Here is a 15,799-nt window from a genome sequence, read left to right as displayed (position 1 = left end):
ATCATAGGAAGTGGATTCAATATAGGAAAAATTATTTACATCGATATTCATATTCTTAAATCAGATCCTCTAAAAGCTTCTTCTTACATTGATTTACCCAGTGTTATCAAAAATAGAAAAGCAGTTATCAATATCAAAAATAAAGACAATAAATGTTTTCTCTGGTCTATTCTAGCACACTTACATCCTCCACATTTTCATGATGAAAGAGTATCTCATTATAAAAAATATGAGAATACATTAAATACAAAAGATCTAAAGTTTCCTATGACTTTAAATGATATTCCTAAATTTGAAAAGATGAATAATTTATCAGTTAATGTTTATGGTCTAACAGAAACAAGCAACATTCAGGTTTTAAAGCTTTCTGACAATTGTAAACAAACTCATATTAATCTTCTATATTTTAATTCAGAGAAAAATTCACATTACACATACATCAAAGATATTGCTAAATTAATAAAACCACAAGTATGTAAAAGAACAAATAAAATATATATTTGTTTACGTTGTCTTAACTTTTTCCATTCACAAGAAAGATTGGATAAACACTCAAAGTATTGTGGAGAACATAAATCAACGGCAATCAAAATGTCTAAAGAAGGCTCAAAGATCTCATTCAAAGATGAAAAGAAAACAATAAAACATCCATTTGTTATATATGCTGATTTTGAAAGTATTTTAGAAAAAATTGATACTGCTTCTCCAGATCCAAAAGAATCATACACAAATAAATATCAAAAACATACTCCTTGCGGATTTTGTTATTATATCAAATCATCCGTTGGTGATGAATATAACAAGTTAGAGGAGTATAGAGGCTCAAATGCCCCAGAGGAGTTTGTGAAACGACTAGAAAAAGACTGTGTTCGATTAACCACGATAATGAGAGAAACCAATAAACCAATGTACTTGACGAGTGAAGAGAAATGGGAATTTAGAAAAAACAATGTTTGTCATATTTGTGAGAAGAAAATTGGTGAAGGTCTAAAGGTTAGAGATCATTGTCATCTCACTGGTAAATATAGAGGTCCGGCACATCAAAGTTGTAATATTAATTATAAACTCCCCTCTTTCATTCCTGTCTTTCTTCATAACAATGCTCATTATGATACACACTTGTTTATTAAAGAGTTGTCAAAGACTCCTGGGAGTATCAGTGCTATTCCAAGTACAGATCAAAAATACATCTCCTTTACAAAGATCATTCCAACAAGACCAACTACAAGAATTCGATTCTTGGATACATATAAATTCATGGCTAGTCCTCTTGCTAACCTAGTTAAAAATTTGAAAAAATTCCCATGTTTGGAGAGTAATTATGAGGATACGGAACTCCTAACACAAAAGGGAATTTACCCGTACGACTATATGGATTCATTTAAAAGATTTGATGAAAAGAAACTTCCTCCAAAAGAAGATTTTTACAATATTCTAAATAATAGCAATGTTTCAGATGATGATTATGAACATGCTAAGAAAGTTTGGGACTTTTACAATATCAATAATATGGGTGATTATCATGATCTCTATCTCAAGACTGATGTCCTTCTTCTAGCAGATGTATTCGAAGCATTTAGATCCGTGTGTCTTTCTGGATATGGCTTGGATCCTGCTCATTATTTCACAGCACCGGGTCTTGCTTGGAGTGCTATGTTGAAAATGACTAAACAAGATTTGGATTTGATAACCGATGTTGATATGCTCCTGATGATAGAGAGAGCAAAGAGAGGGGGAATTTCACAAGTCTGCTCATCAAGATATTCAAAAGCAAATAACAAATATCTTCCAGATTATGATCCAAAGAAAGATAGTTCCTATCTCATGTATTATGACGCAAACAACTTGTATGGCTGGGCAATGTCTCAAGCTCTTCCTTATGGTAAACTAAGATGGGTAAAGGAAAAAGACTACAAAAAGGTTTTACAAGATGTATGTATCTCTACACAAAAAGAATTGGATGATTCAAAGGTCGGTTATTATTTTGAGGTCGATTTTAAATATCCCGAAGAACTTCATAATAAACATAAAGATCTTCCATTTGCTTGTGAGAAAGAAATTCCAAAGAAAGAATGGTTGAGTGATTATCAACAATCGTTTGATGTAAAAGGTGAATCAACAGAAAAATTACTTACTACATTATATAACAAGAAAAATTATGTTCTACACCAAAGAAATTTGCGACAATATTTATCAAAAGGTCTAAGAGTAGAGAAGATCCATCGGGTTCTAAAGTTCAATCAAAGTCATTGGTTAAAGGGGTACATTGATTTTAATACACAAAGAAGAACAGAGTCAAAAACAGATTTTGAGAAAGACTTTTATAAATTGATGAATAATGCGGTCTTTGGTAAGACCATGGAGAATGTGAGGAAAAGACAAAATATCAGACTATCAACATCTTGGGAACAAGCATCAAAATTAATTAATAGACCGAGTTTTATAAGAGCCGAGGTCTTTACTGAGAACTTTTGTGCGATCCATTTGGTTAAAGAGTTAAATTGGTTAAATGATCCCTAACCCTAAAAAAAAAAAAAAAAAAAAAAAAAAAAAAAGAGAGTATGGAATCCATCATTGCTTCTGATATGAAATCTTTCCTCTTCTCCAATGGCTTGATCTCTGATCATCAATTTGGTTTCAGACCAGGTCACTCTACTCTGGACATGCTGCTTCTGCTGTCTCAACAATGGATGGAGGTCCTCAATGCCAAACAGGAAATTAGAGCTGTCTCCCTCGACATATCACGTGCCTTCGACACGGTCTGGCACCCCGCTCTGCTCACCAAACTCTCCTCCTTTGGTATCCATGGAAATCTCCACGCATGGCTGGCGGACTTCCTCTCTAGTCGTCGTCAACGTGTGGCCCTGAATGGGTTTCTCTCATCTCCTCTTCCTGTTCAGGCTGGAGTTCCCCAAGGCAGTGTTCTGGGCCCCGTGCTTTTTCTGGTCTTCATCAATGATCTCTCTGACTCTCTCGAAAATCCTCTCTATCTCTTTGCTGATGACTCCACTCTCTGCCGCTCCATTCCTCTTCCCTCAGATCGGCAGTCTGCTGCCTCCTCACTCTCTGAAGACCTGGACAAAATCACAGACTGGTCAAACAAGTGGAACATGTCTTTCAATCCTGACAAATCTCACACTCTTACTATGTCTCTCCGAAAAGATCGACTGGACAACCCTCCCATCTACTTTCTCAACAATCCTCTCCAAGAAGTTCTGTCGCTCAAGATTTTGGGTCTCACTATCTGCCATGATCTTTCTTGGGAAAACCACATTTCCAAGCTGGCCTCCAAAGCCAGTCGCCGACTGGGCATCCTCCGTCGTGCGAAGTCCTTCCTCGGCACACCTGAGCTCCTCACCACATACAAGGCTTTCATCCGCAGCTCAATGGAATACTGTTCTCCCCTATGGGCCGGTGCTCCTGCCTCACACCTAGCTCGGCTTCACGCTGTTGAAACCAAAGCTTTCAGAATTATTGGAATCTCCCGCGATGAAGCTATCTCTGAGGGCCTTTCACTCACTCACCGCAGGCAGGTAGGTGGTCTTTCTGTCTTCTACCGACTCCTCTCCGGCCTTGCACCCCCAGCTCTCTCTGTGCTCTGTCCCCCAAATATTCCTACAGGTCGCACAAGATCTGCCAGCAACCCTCTGATGGTTAAACTGCCGAAATCTCGGCTCTCCGCTCACCTTCACTCTTTCATTCCTCTTTTCTCCCGCCTCTGGAACAAACTCCCTCACTCCCTTCAATGCCACTCCTCCCTCCAGGTCTTTAAAACAGCTGTTCACCACCATCTCTTATCTTCCCCCATCCAAAACCTTGATCTTTTCTACCCCCGCTAATTCACCCCAGATCCACCTTGTTTGAAATTCCAACTTCTTTCCTGGAAGTCCTGGCAGTGGCCATATGTTTTATACCTCTCCCACTGCCCCCTTCCCACGCCCCCTTCCCACGCCCCCCCCCCCCCCAAAGCCCTCGCCCTCTCTCAGATCTCTCGATGTCTCCATGTCTCTCGGTCCCTGCTCTCAAATGTTGTGTTTGTGTCCTTCCCCCTCTCTCCCCATCTTGTCTACCGCTCCCTATGTTATATGTTTTATGTGTCGGTTTGTCTTTCTGTGTGATTAATGTTCGCTCTTTCACGAGCCTCGATATTGTATACAAAAAAAAAAAAAAAAAAAAAAAAAAAAAAAAAAAAATAAATAAATAAATAAATAAAGAGAGTATTGAAATGGACAAACCTATTTACATTGGTACCTCAATACTTGATTTATCAAAGTCCTTGATGTATGATTACTTTTACAATAACTTGAGGAAGAAATATCAAAATGATGTTAATCTACTTTATATGGATACAGATAGTTTTATTTTGAAAATTAATACTGATGATGTTTATTCAGACATGAAAAAGGACATTAATATCTATGATACAAGTAATTACAGTCCAGGGAGTGAGTTGTTCTCTTCTAAAAATAAAAAGGTGATTGGAAAGTTCAAGGATGAATTAGGAGGAAATGTTATGAGTGAATTTGTGGGATTGAGGTCTAAGTCATATGCTTATAAATACATTGTGAATAACGTTGAAAAGACTGATAAGAAGTTAAAAGGTGTAAAGAAAAATGTTATTAAAGAGACAATAAACTTTAAGGATTATTATAACTGTTTAACAACAAAAAAAGAAGAGTTTAGAAAGATTAATGGAATAAGAAGTTATAAACATCAATTATATACAGAAGAGATGAATAAGAAAGCATTGGGGGCTTTTGATGATAAGAGGTTTATTTTAGAAAATGGAATTGATAGTCTCCCTTATGGTTATATAAGTATATAAGTGATAAGTTAAAAAGGGGGTTAGGGATTTTAACGGGCTACCGCCGCCTTTTTTACTATTATATAAATGATAGAACCAAGTACCAACCAGACTAAAGAGTGGAGGTGTAATCAACCTTGGTATATAAATGGTAAACATAACGAATGTGAAAAATATCAAATAGGTATAATTGAAAAGGCAACTGGTAAAAAAGTTCACAAAACAAATAAGAGAATTAATTTAAATACCGGTGAGTTGGGTAAAAAGGATGGAAATATTTTTGAGTGGACGGAAAACTTTGATGGTTGCCAGGAAAATATATACTTTAATTTAAAAATGGTATGTGGCACTGGAGGCGCTCAAACAAGAACATTGAGGGAGGTTTATCATTTTATCTTAACTCAGTTAAAATATCTTGAGAAAGAACCAAACTCAAACATATTTTTTGTCAATATATTGGACGGTGAGGAGAGTTGCAGGAGAATTAAATTATTTCCCATGCATAAACAAATATTTGTAGGGTCGTTGTTTGAGTGGGTTATATTCACCAGATGATATTAAGAATAAAAGGTTCAAAGGTCCATAAGGTCAGAAGGATCACTGGTTCACACAGCATTGTTTAAGTGGTCTAATGAATAAGGATAACATGTCAAAAGGTTAGAAGGTTCGTAAAGAACAGGGTGGGAGAAATAGAGGTGTTTAGGGTCAATGAGGGAATGGAAAAATTAATATGGAAGTGAATGGGTCAATGTTTGAGTGGGTCAAAGATTAATCTGCCAGATGATATGTAGAAAAGGGATGATAGGTCTATAAGAGAAAACAAATATTTGTAGTGTTTGAGTGGTCTAATGAACAACATTAAGGATAGGTACTACAGACAAAAGGTTCATAAAGATGAGGGTGGGAGAAATAGAGGTGTTTTGGGATAATGAGCGAGGGGAAAATTTAACATGTAAGTCAATGGGAAAATGAGGTGTCCCAGAAGCAACATATCTCTCCTACTCCCATGTCACTAATTCGCGTGGAACCCTATCGAATGCTTTCTCCAGGTCAACAAACCCAAGAAACAACTTCTTCCTCTTCTCCATGTACTTCTCCTGCAACTGCCTCACAATAAAAAGCGCGTCTGTCGTTCCTCTTCCTGGCATAAATCCAAACTGCATTTCTTCGATCTTCACTTTCTTGCTTTTGACAAGGAAATTCGGAGATTGCCGAACTCGTTCCCAAGACTTGCTCCTTCTGCTAGTGACCTGAGGGAGGTTAAAGTTTTTGTCTTTACCTGGAGGTGATCCAATCAATTCCCCTTTAGAAACGAGGGTTAGGGCAATTTCTGTTGATGGCGTGTGCCGTGCGTAGGTCGGATACGCACATGAGCGGGCACGTCATACGTCACAGCGAGTGTGAGTGGCGTCCGAAAAGTGTGGACAACGTAGTGAGTGAGTGGGCAACTTTTTGGGAGAACTGGGGACCGGCCGAACGTGGCCGCGATGGGATCGGCCGAGGTCACGCGACAGATCCTGTCTTAATTGTGGAAGAAGAAATGCGGGCAAGGGGGATAACAATGAGAGATGCAGAAAATAGGGCAAAATGGAGAAGATTGTCATGGGGACCGCAAGGCTAACCCCCACTCTTGCAGGGAAAATGGCCTTGAAATGCATGTTGTGTGTGTGTTGTGTTCACTTTCTTCCTTTTCCTCCTCTCCAACACCCTTTCCAATACCTTCATTCCATGCTCCAATAACTTTATCGCTCAATACGAGCCACAGTCCAGAGGGCCACCCCTTGTATAGAGGGACGAGGGTACTCAGTTCCCAATCCACTGGAATGCGGCCTTCTTTCACCACCAGAATACAGATCTCTGTCATTCTCTTCACACCCCAACTTCCTGCTGCCTTCAACATGTCTCACACAACTCCCGTCGGCCCTCCCGCTTTTCTACTCTTCATTGCTTTTATCGCTTCCTCAACTTCCTTCTCAGTTATTTTCTCTGCCGGTCCTAAAACTGGGTTACTCTCTATGTTGCCATCCCATTCATTCTCTGCATTCAACAGCATTTCCATGTATCTCTTCCATCTCCTTTAATTCCACCTGGGTCCACAACAATTTGTCCCACTTCATCCTTCAAGCAACTCACCCCCATCACATCACACCTCTCTTTCGCTATCTGCTTTGCAATCCTGAATACCTCTGTCTGACCCTCTTCCGAATCCAAGCGTTCTCCAAACATTTCCCTTGATGCCTCCTGCGCCTTTGCTGCCTCTTTCTTTGCAGCCTTCCTGGCTGCCTTATAACTTTCAGGCTCTGCCCCCGTACCCTTCACCTTCTGCCACTCCTTGAACTTCTTCCTCTTCTCGTCAATCCTCTTTCCAACTTCATCTTCCCACCACCATGTTTCCGAGTGCCTTGGTGGTCCTTTTGTGTCCATCCACATACCTCACCAACGGCTCCCAACAGACAATCTTTCATTGACATCCAACCACTTTCAAGCTCAACCACATCATCCTCTGCCACACTCGGCGTCTCTTTTAATGCCTCCCTCACTGTCACCTCTTTCAACCTCCACACCTTCATTCTCGGTTGGTTGAAACCAAAGCTTTCAGAATCATTGGAATATCCTGCGATGAAGCTAACTCCGAGGGCCTTTCACTCACTCACCGCAGGCAGGTTGGTGTTCTTTCTGTTTTCTACCGACTCCTCTCCGGCCTTGCTCCCCCAGCTCTCTCTGTGCTCTGTCCCCCAAATATTCCCACAGGTCGCACAAGATCTGCCAGCAACACTTTTGGTTAAACTGCCAAAATCTAGGCTCTATGCTCACCTTCACTCCTCTTTTCTCCTGCCTCTCGAACAAACTCCCCCACTCCCTTCAATCCCACGCCTCGCTCCAGGTCTTTAAAACAGCTGTTCACCCCCATCCAAAACCTTGATCTTTTCTACCCCCGCTAATTCACCCCAGATACACTTTTATGAAATTCCAACTTCTTTCCTGGAAGTCCTTGCAGGGTCCATATGTTTTATACCTCTCCCATCTCCCCCCAAGCCCTCTCCCTCCCACACTTCTCTTGATGTCCCTGCTCTCAAATGTTGTGTTTGTGTCCTTCCCCCTCTGTCCCCATCTTGTCTACCGCTCCCCTTATTTTGTGTTTTATGTGTCGGTTTGACTTTTCGTGTGATTAATGTTAGTTCTTTCGCGAGCCTCGATCTTGTATGCAAAAAAAAACAAAAAACCCCTTAAAACCTTCTATACTCCTTCCCACATGTCCATTTCGGTCTCCTCCGACCACAACAACTTCCTTATCTTTCACGTTTTCCATCAGCTTCTCCATTGCACACCAGAACTTGTCCTTTTCTTCATCACTCTGACCGACCTGTGGAGCATATCCCGAGATGACGTTCACCAAGAGCTTTCCAATCATCAACCTTTCACTCACTCTCGTCACACTCACCACACTGTTGACAAATTCCTCAGAAATCGGGACACTAACACCGTGCACGCCTTCTGGGCGCCCTTGCCACACAAACTTGTATTTCTGTATAATACTTGAACACAAATCGCCTTCTTCTTATTTCCAATAATCTCCAGTTTAGCAGTACTTGGACATGTTAAATAGGGTGGTGTATAAGGGTGATGCAGAAGACTGCTTCAATTGAACTTAACATCCGGAATTTTTATTTCACAATCTTTAACTTCATTACTATGTTTAAATTGAAGTATACAATCCATGGCGTAACATGTTCGATGAACTCCCGACATGGTTCTCAAACTCATTTCCCTGCAAAATACTGACACTGATTTATACACAGGTGATGTCTGTCCTGTAAATGTCGAAGGCAAACAACATGACAACGATTCATCTGTCACAGAAGATTCAAAATGTGCTTCTGCAAAGGAAGGTTCAGATGATATTGACATGACAAACGGAAGTGCTTCCTGTTTTGCAACTGGTGAGTGGAAACATTAAAAAAGAACATAAAGCCTTTTGTATGGAGAAAATACAAAAAATTTCAAAAAAGTGTTACATTTTTTGCATTTTGATTTTGACAAAAAAGAAAACTTGTTTTTTGTTTCTGTAGAACAATCAAGAAGTAATATGGGACAAATAAGGTCCATTGGCAGCATGACAGTGAGGAAGAAGCCTTTTTTGAAGAAACAATCACGAGATCAAGTCTCGCTTCCTGTAAAATACAAATACTTGTCTGGGCCTCGCAACACCAAGATTAATATGAAATTAAACAAACACAGAAAGTTTCAAGAAAAGCGAATATGTTATCAGTGTAATGTGTGCAGAAAGTATTTTGCTTCAACGAGTAAAATCAAAATACACATGAGGATCCACACTGGAAAACGTCCTCACAAATGCTCTGTATGTGATAAAGGTTTCTCCTTTAACTGCTATTTGAAATTACATATGAGGATCCATACAGGAGAGCAACCTTACAAATGCTCGATATGTGATAAAGGTTTCTCTCTAAACAGCGATTTGAAATTACATATGAGGATCCATTCCAGAGAGCGACCCCACAAATGCTTGATATGTGATAAAGGTTTCTCTGTAAACAGCAGTTTGAAATTACATATGAGGGTCCATACAGGAGAGCGACCTTTCAAATGCTCGACATGTGATAAAGGTTTTTCTCAAAACAGCAATTTGAAATTACATATGAGGGTCCATACAGGAGAGCAACCTTACATATGCTCGACATGTGATAAAGGTTTTTCTCAAAACAGCAATTTGAAATTACATATGAGGGTCCATACAGGAGAGCGACCTTACACCTGCTCGATATGTGATGAAGGTTTCTCTCAAAATAGCAATTTGAAATTACATATGAGGATCCATACAGGAGAGCGACCTTACAAATGCTCGATATGTGATAAAGGTTTCACTCAAAACAGCAATTTGAAATTACATATGAGGGTCCATACAGGAGAGCAACCTTACAAATGCTCGACATGTGATAAAGGTTTTTCTCAAAACAGCAATTTGAAATTACATATGAGGATCCATACAGGAGAGCGACCTTACAACTGCTCGATATGTCATGAAGGTTTTTCTCAAAACAGCAATTTGAAATTACATATGAGGATCCATACAGGAGAGCGACCTTACACCTGCTCGATATGTGATAAAGGTTTCTCTCAAAATAGCAATTTGAAAAGGCACATCAAGATCCACACAGCAGAGGTGAAATCTGAAATACCAAGATCTGAAAAATGACGTCAAGAGGATTTGAAGATTTAAGAAACCTGAAATTGTACCAGTGATAGTCGGAGCAACAGGAAATCCGGATGTTCAAGAAAACCCCAACTGAGCACTTAAAAAGCATTCTGGGGAATATCACGACAAACATGCTGCAGGTGAGGCTGTCAAAGGTTCAGTGAGGATTCTAAAACGAGCCCTTGGAACAAAGCATTCTGGGGAATATCATGACAAACATGCTACAGGTGGAGGCTGTCAAAGGTTCAGTGAGGATTCTAAAACGAGCCCTCGGAACAAAGCATTCTGGGGAATATCACGACAAACATGCTGCAGGTGGAGGCTGTCAAAGGTTCAGTGAAGATTCTAAAACGAGCTCTTGGAACAAAGCATTCTGGGGAATATCACGACAAACATGCTTCAGGTGGGGCTGTCAAAGGTTCAGTGAGGATTCCAAAACGAGCCCTTGGAACAAAACTATGAGAATGAAGTTTCACAAACTGGTTCATGAATAATGATCCTTCACCGAAAAAGGAGGTGGAGATTTTGAGTTCTGGGAGAACTTTCTCCCACCTCCTAAAACGCATGTGGAGATAACAACCAACGAGAGCGTCCTGACAAATGTTCCATTTGTGATAAGGATTTTATTTCAAAACTGAGCTTGAACTTCCAGAGTGCAACCCACCTGGAGTGCTCGCGTAAAAAAGTGCTCTGAGTGTGGGAAGGGATTTGCTGATAAAAGGTTTGTTAAATTCACGTGGCATTACCTGTACGAGGTTGTTCGTTTCCCCCCTCTCCCCCCCTACCTTGTGAGCACAACTCAGAGTACCACCTGTATCGAGAATGTCCACAACAATGATTGCACACTGGTGCCAAAAGACAACAATAATCTCAAAATGCTAAGCCCATCCACGTCCACTCAACTCAAACTGCAGTTAAGGAAAATGACAGATTTTTTTTTAAATGTAAAATTTATTAATTTGATTCTCCATATTCTCATCACAGCGGATTGTTGAAAATCTGAAGCCAAAATCTCAAATGGTAACAAAACTGAATCTCTCAACATGATCATATGTCTCTCACTGTGCTTCTTCCAGGGGCTTCCTTCGGTTGCCAATTTGTAATTATTGTCTCTGTCCTTCCCATGTATCAAGCCAAGTTCCATTTGAGTTTTTTGATCGTGACCAGTGTCTCGAAAATTTGTTTTCTCTCTGATTTAGTTGTTTTTCTTGTCCCTTTTGGTTGTGCTCAGATGGAATCTTTCCATGGTGGTTTGGACATCATTTTTTACTCAATCTTTGCTGTTGTCCATGTTTCATTGCTATGTGTGATATGTAGAGAACACCCTTGTTGTAAAATTGTTTATCAGAAGAAGACTCCTGCCCAAGTTTTTCATGAAACTTGAATTTATGAAGTGTGTCACAATAAAGAGAGGTCCTCAAAGTGTAAATGCCCTGTCTGTGTCATTGTGAATATGTAATGGGTGCATGATCAATTTATATTGTCAGTCAGTGGAGAGTTTGGAGTTGTCCACATCCCCATGAGTAATCCTGATCAAACCGAGAGTTGTTCACCAAACCAGTTGAAAGCCTTGCAGAGATAGCATTTACCATCATAGCTTGACTGCACTTCATCCCATCAGTCATTGATCTCGAGCAGCTCAGTTGCACAGGCCCCAATGTGGAAGGCCACACAGCCAGTTGCTCCCACATTTTTCTCAACATCAATGGTAAAGCATTGTTAATGGAGGGAATACCTTTGAACACAGAACGTAAACGTATTTTAAACAGTATCACGGTATTTTGAACCAATTCCAATGGTTGCTCGAAGACAGGGCAGCATGTATGTACAATCATACTGACAATCATAAGACTTCAAACAAAAAAACAATATACCTATTTTGGGGGACAACCCCCTCTCCCATGCCCCACCCTACCCGACTTTTATAATGCCTTGAACAAACCTTGGTGTATCATGGGTGATGAAAGTTGTGATCAAGTTTCATCAAAATTATGTGTAGTTTCTGAGAAAAGAACAAATACTTATTCTGCGGGGCAACCCTCCATGGACCCCCTTATACCCCGACTTTTTAAATGCCAGGAACAATCGTTGGGACGTCACGGGTGATGAACAGAACGTTATGGTGAAGTTTCATCGGAATTGGAAGTGTAGTTTCTGAGAAGAAAGTAAATTCCTATTTTAGGGGGCAACCCCCTCCCCTCCCCAGTGGTTTATCGAGGAAAAATGACGCTCGGGGCGAGATGTGAAATTTCCGCCCCTCACAACTCACATGCTGAATTCAACACAAAGCCCAATGAAATAACTTTATTACAAATCAAATTAGGTGCAGTGCATTTGCAAGTTTACAGTCAAAGTTTTGCTTTCTGCCTTTGTTTTGTTTTGTTTTCAGAAAACTGTGGAAATTATTGTATAAAATGAATCTTTGATAAAAATTGGCCCAACTTATTCAAATGGATGACAGAAGTATTCCAAAAGCATACATACAATGTCACTTCCACGTCCTCGCGTTCGCAGAAGAAAAACATATGTGCAATACACCTGTTGCTCACCTGGCAGAATAAACAGTATGCTGCACTGACTGAAGGTATTGTTATGTCGGTAGGGTAAAGCAATATCTAGAGTCAGGTAGATCTGAATAGGTAACATGCTTCAACTGTCGCGATAGGGAATCTACCTTTAATAAGTTTTATGTTAGTCCGGTTTGTCGGGTTAAGATGTCTGCTTGTGAACATACCAGGATGTTCGAGTGTTAGATAGTGTAAGGATTAAGATAAACCCCTGTGTGTCACACCTGGTAATCAAACCTTTGTCCCTTATGGCAATGCACACCAACATAAACACTTAGACAGGCCCTGTAGTGCAACATTAAATAATTCCCTTCCCTCACAAGGACTTTGGAAGAAAACAGGCAAGGGGCCAGTTCGGGTCACCGCCGCATGGGCCGCAGCCAGCTACACCTCTGGCAGGCCTCGGAACATGGAGTGGCACGAGCTATCACCACGCTACAGGCCTGTGATTGCTCAGTGCGGTGGGCGCGAACCTCCAGCCAACGAGTGCGGGAGGCGCGAAGCTGGAAGGTTCGGTGGAGGGCACTGATTGGGTGGAGGGCACTGATTGGGTTGCGCGCCAAGGCTGACGTCACCGCCGCAAGGTTATATCAGGGCGCGCCGAATGACATTTGCGCTCTTGCACATCGGGTTCGCTCTTGCACAGCATGTCCCTCTGGCCCTCTTGCACGTCCAGCTCGAACCCTTGTGCTTTCTGGCTGTCTCTGGCTGTCTTGTGCTCTCTGCGCTTCCCTTCTTTGTCTTGGGATATCTCTGGTGGTCGTTGGCTCGCCATCTTCGTGGTGCTCGGAGCGGTGCTCAGTGTTTTGGAGACGAGAGTTGTCCACAGACCTCGTGGGCGGTTGACGAGGAGCCTGGGGTGGGCGTTGGCTCGGGCCTTTGTGGTGCAGCGGAGCTTGGAGCCAAGTGGGGACGACAGACCACAGACAGATAAGGACGCACCACAGAACATTACACGACGAGACATTTCCTTTCGTAATCCATTCCTGTGTGGCGTATTTGAAGTGCGGTGTGTGGGATCCCAAATTAGGACTTTATTTGATTACCATCGCGTTTCATTGTTATCGGGTGCCGGGAATAAACGTCTTTATTTTTGTACATTCTGATTTGTCGTTCGTGAGTTCATTAATTTCCCTGCAGGATCGAAGCTGCCGTCGGTTCGCCTTCCACAGGTACGCGCTTTTACCGCAGTTTCCATTTCCCTTCTTCCTACCGCGTTTTATCGCCGAATCCGTGTTTGGTCGTCGCCTCAAGTAAATCCGTTCTGTTCCATCCACGGTCCCTGGTCTTAACCGAAGGGTGCGCGCGATAGTATTCTAAACCAATTTGAATGGTTGCGAGAAGACAAGGGCAGCATGTCGAATGATATCAACATAATCATAAGACTTTAAGCAAACAAACAAAATCCTATTTTGGGGGGCAGCCCCCCTCCTCGTCCCCGTCTACCTCTTCAGACCCCAATTTTTCAAATACCTTGAACACAAACATTGGTACATCATGGATGATGAAGGTTGTGGTGAAATTTCATCAAAACCACGTGTGTTAGTTCTGAGAAGAAAGCAAATACCGATTTTAGGGACGGACTGACTGACTGACTGATGGAACAATGGACTGACTGATGCACTAACGGAGTGACTGATGGACTAACGGACTGACTGATGGACTAACGGACTGACTGATGGACTAACGGACTGACTGATTGATGGACTAAAGGACGGACTGACTGACTGATGGACGAACCTACTGACTGATGGACTAACGGACTGACTGATGGACTAACGGACTGACTGATGGACTAATGGACTGACTGACTGATGGACTAACCGACTGACTGATGGACTGACGGACTAATGAACGGACTGACGGACTGACTGATGGACTGACGGACAATGCTCCATCACATAAACTCCCATGAACTTCGTTCCAGGTGAGCTAAAAAGAGAACAAAAACGTCTGCAGAAGAAACCTCATCATGCCAACCCGCAAAGATGGAAGCAGAGAGAACGAGAGCTCCGCGATGATGATAACATCGATCACAAGAGAATCCTGACACTGGGGTGAAGAGCATTTTTACAAGTACGACTTCTCAAGATTTTGCTGAGATGACGATCAGCAGCAAGACCCTGAGGTCATGTGGCTTCTCCCCTCCATGAAGCGCCATGTCGCATCAGCCCGCCACCCCTCGACCTTCTCAAGGGGATTCTACCATTTTTGCTTACGTAATAAATAGATGATATCGTGTTTTATCTGACAGGATTAAAAAAAAAAAAATTAATTTTCAACCTTCAAAAATCGTGCGAATAAATTCTGCTTTTTAGTTGGAATCCTTTTCTCATCTGAACAAATGAGCCGAGAACACGAATGAGGCGTGAACGGCGAACAAAAATGAACACGAACGCCTCGTCCGCTTAGTTTCCCGGCACCGGCATGCCACGCGCTCCTTTGCAAGCCTCCTCCCCCCGGGTTTTTCATTGGCCACAACCATTGGTCAGCAAACTAAAGGCGGGGCCATTTGCACAGTTTAACTCCTCCCTTCGCTTGCGCTTTTATGCGTTGCGGCAAAATGGTACGAAGTGTCCATCTATCTATAATTCCAGTAATCTCTGTACGTTTGTACGTTTGTACGTTTGTACGTTTGTTTGTCTGTGACCGCTGTTTCTCGACAACCACGGGTCCGATATACTTTAAACTTGCCAGGTATATTGCTGGGGACCCGAGGATGTGCCTTTTCAAGGTTTGAAATTAATCGGACAAGTACTTACCGAGCTATGGCGATTTAGCCGTTCGCCGTTCGCTTTGGCGTTGCGAATGGACCAAACCATTGCATGTAAATAGAGGGGGGGGGTTCTGTGGTCGTTGCGAATGGACCAAACCATTCATGTAAATAGAGGGGGGGGGTTCTGTGGTCGTTACTGCCACGTGGTTTCAAAGTTTTTTTTTGCTGTTGTTGTTTGCACGCATGTTTTTTTGCACCCACGTACGGGCACGCCCTAGGATGTTTACACACACACACCCCTACACAAATTTTTTTTTTTTTTTTTTTTTTGGCAAGGAACGGGCACCCACGTACGGGCACGTCCTAGCTTATATATAGTACGGGCATGCCCTAGTCTATCTATAATTCCAGTAATCTCTGTCTGTCTGTCTGTACGTTTGTTTGTTTGTCTGTGACCGCTGTTTCTCGACAACCACGGGTCCGATATACTTTTAACT

General features: G+C 41.8%; 2 protein-coding genes across 7 annotated transcripts in view; both read left to right on the top strand.

Annotated features, from left to right (window-relative positions):
• The window catches only part of LOC144892216 (uncharacterized), a 256,345-nt gene extending 244,897 nt beyond the window's left edge, over window positions 1-11,448 (top strand). The window contains exon 5 of the transcript XR_013623425.1: window positions 11,387-11,448. The gene's annotated coding sequence lies outside the window, so the exon portion shown is untranslated. The remainder of the gene's footprint in view (window positions 1-11,386) is intronic.
• Window positions 1-11,448, top strand: part of LOC137418206 (uncharacterized) — a 55,351-nt gene extending 43,903 nt beyond the window's left edge. For all 6 annotated transcript variants that reach the window (XM_078777679.1, XM_078777681.1, XM_078777676.1 and 3 more), the window contains 2 exons: window positions 8,605-8,745; window positions 8,875-11,448. In XM_078777679.1, coding sequence (XP_078633805.1) covers window positions 8,712-8,745; window positions 8,875-10,019 — 1,179 coding nt within the window. In that variant the 5' untranslated portion in view covers window positions 8,605-8,711 and the 3' untranslated portion in view covers window positions 10,020-11,448. The remainder of the gene's footprint in view (window positions 1-8,604; window positions 8,746-8,874) is intronic.
• Window positions 11,449-15,799: the final 4,351 nt, after the last annotated feature.

The sequence above is a fragment of the Myxine glutinosa genome, chromosome 5 (assembly GCF_964187855.1).
Source record: "Myxine glutinosa chromosome 5, kmMyxGlut1.1, whole genome shotgun sequence".
NCBI classification, from domain to species: Eukaryota; Metazoa; Chordata; class Myxini; order Myxiniformes; family Myxinidae; genus Myxine; species Myxine glutinosa.
Note: the sequence above shows the minus strand (reverse complement) of the source record. Positions and strands in the feature narration are given on the sequence as shown.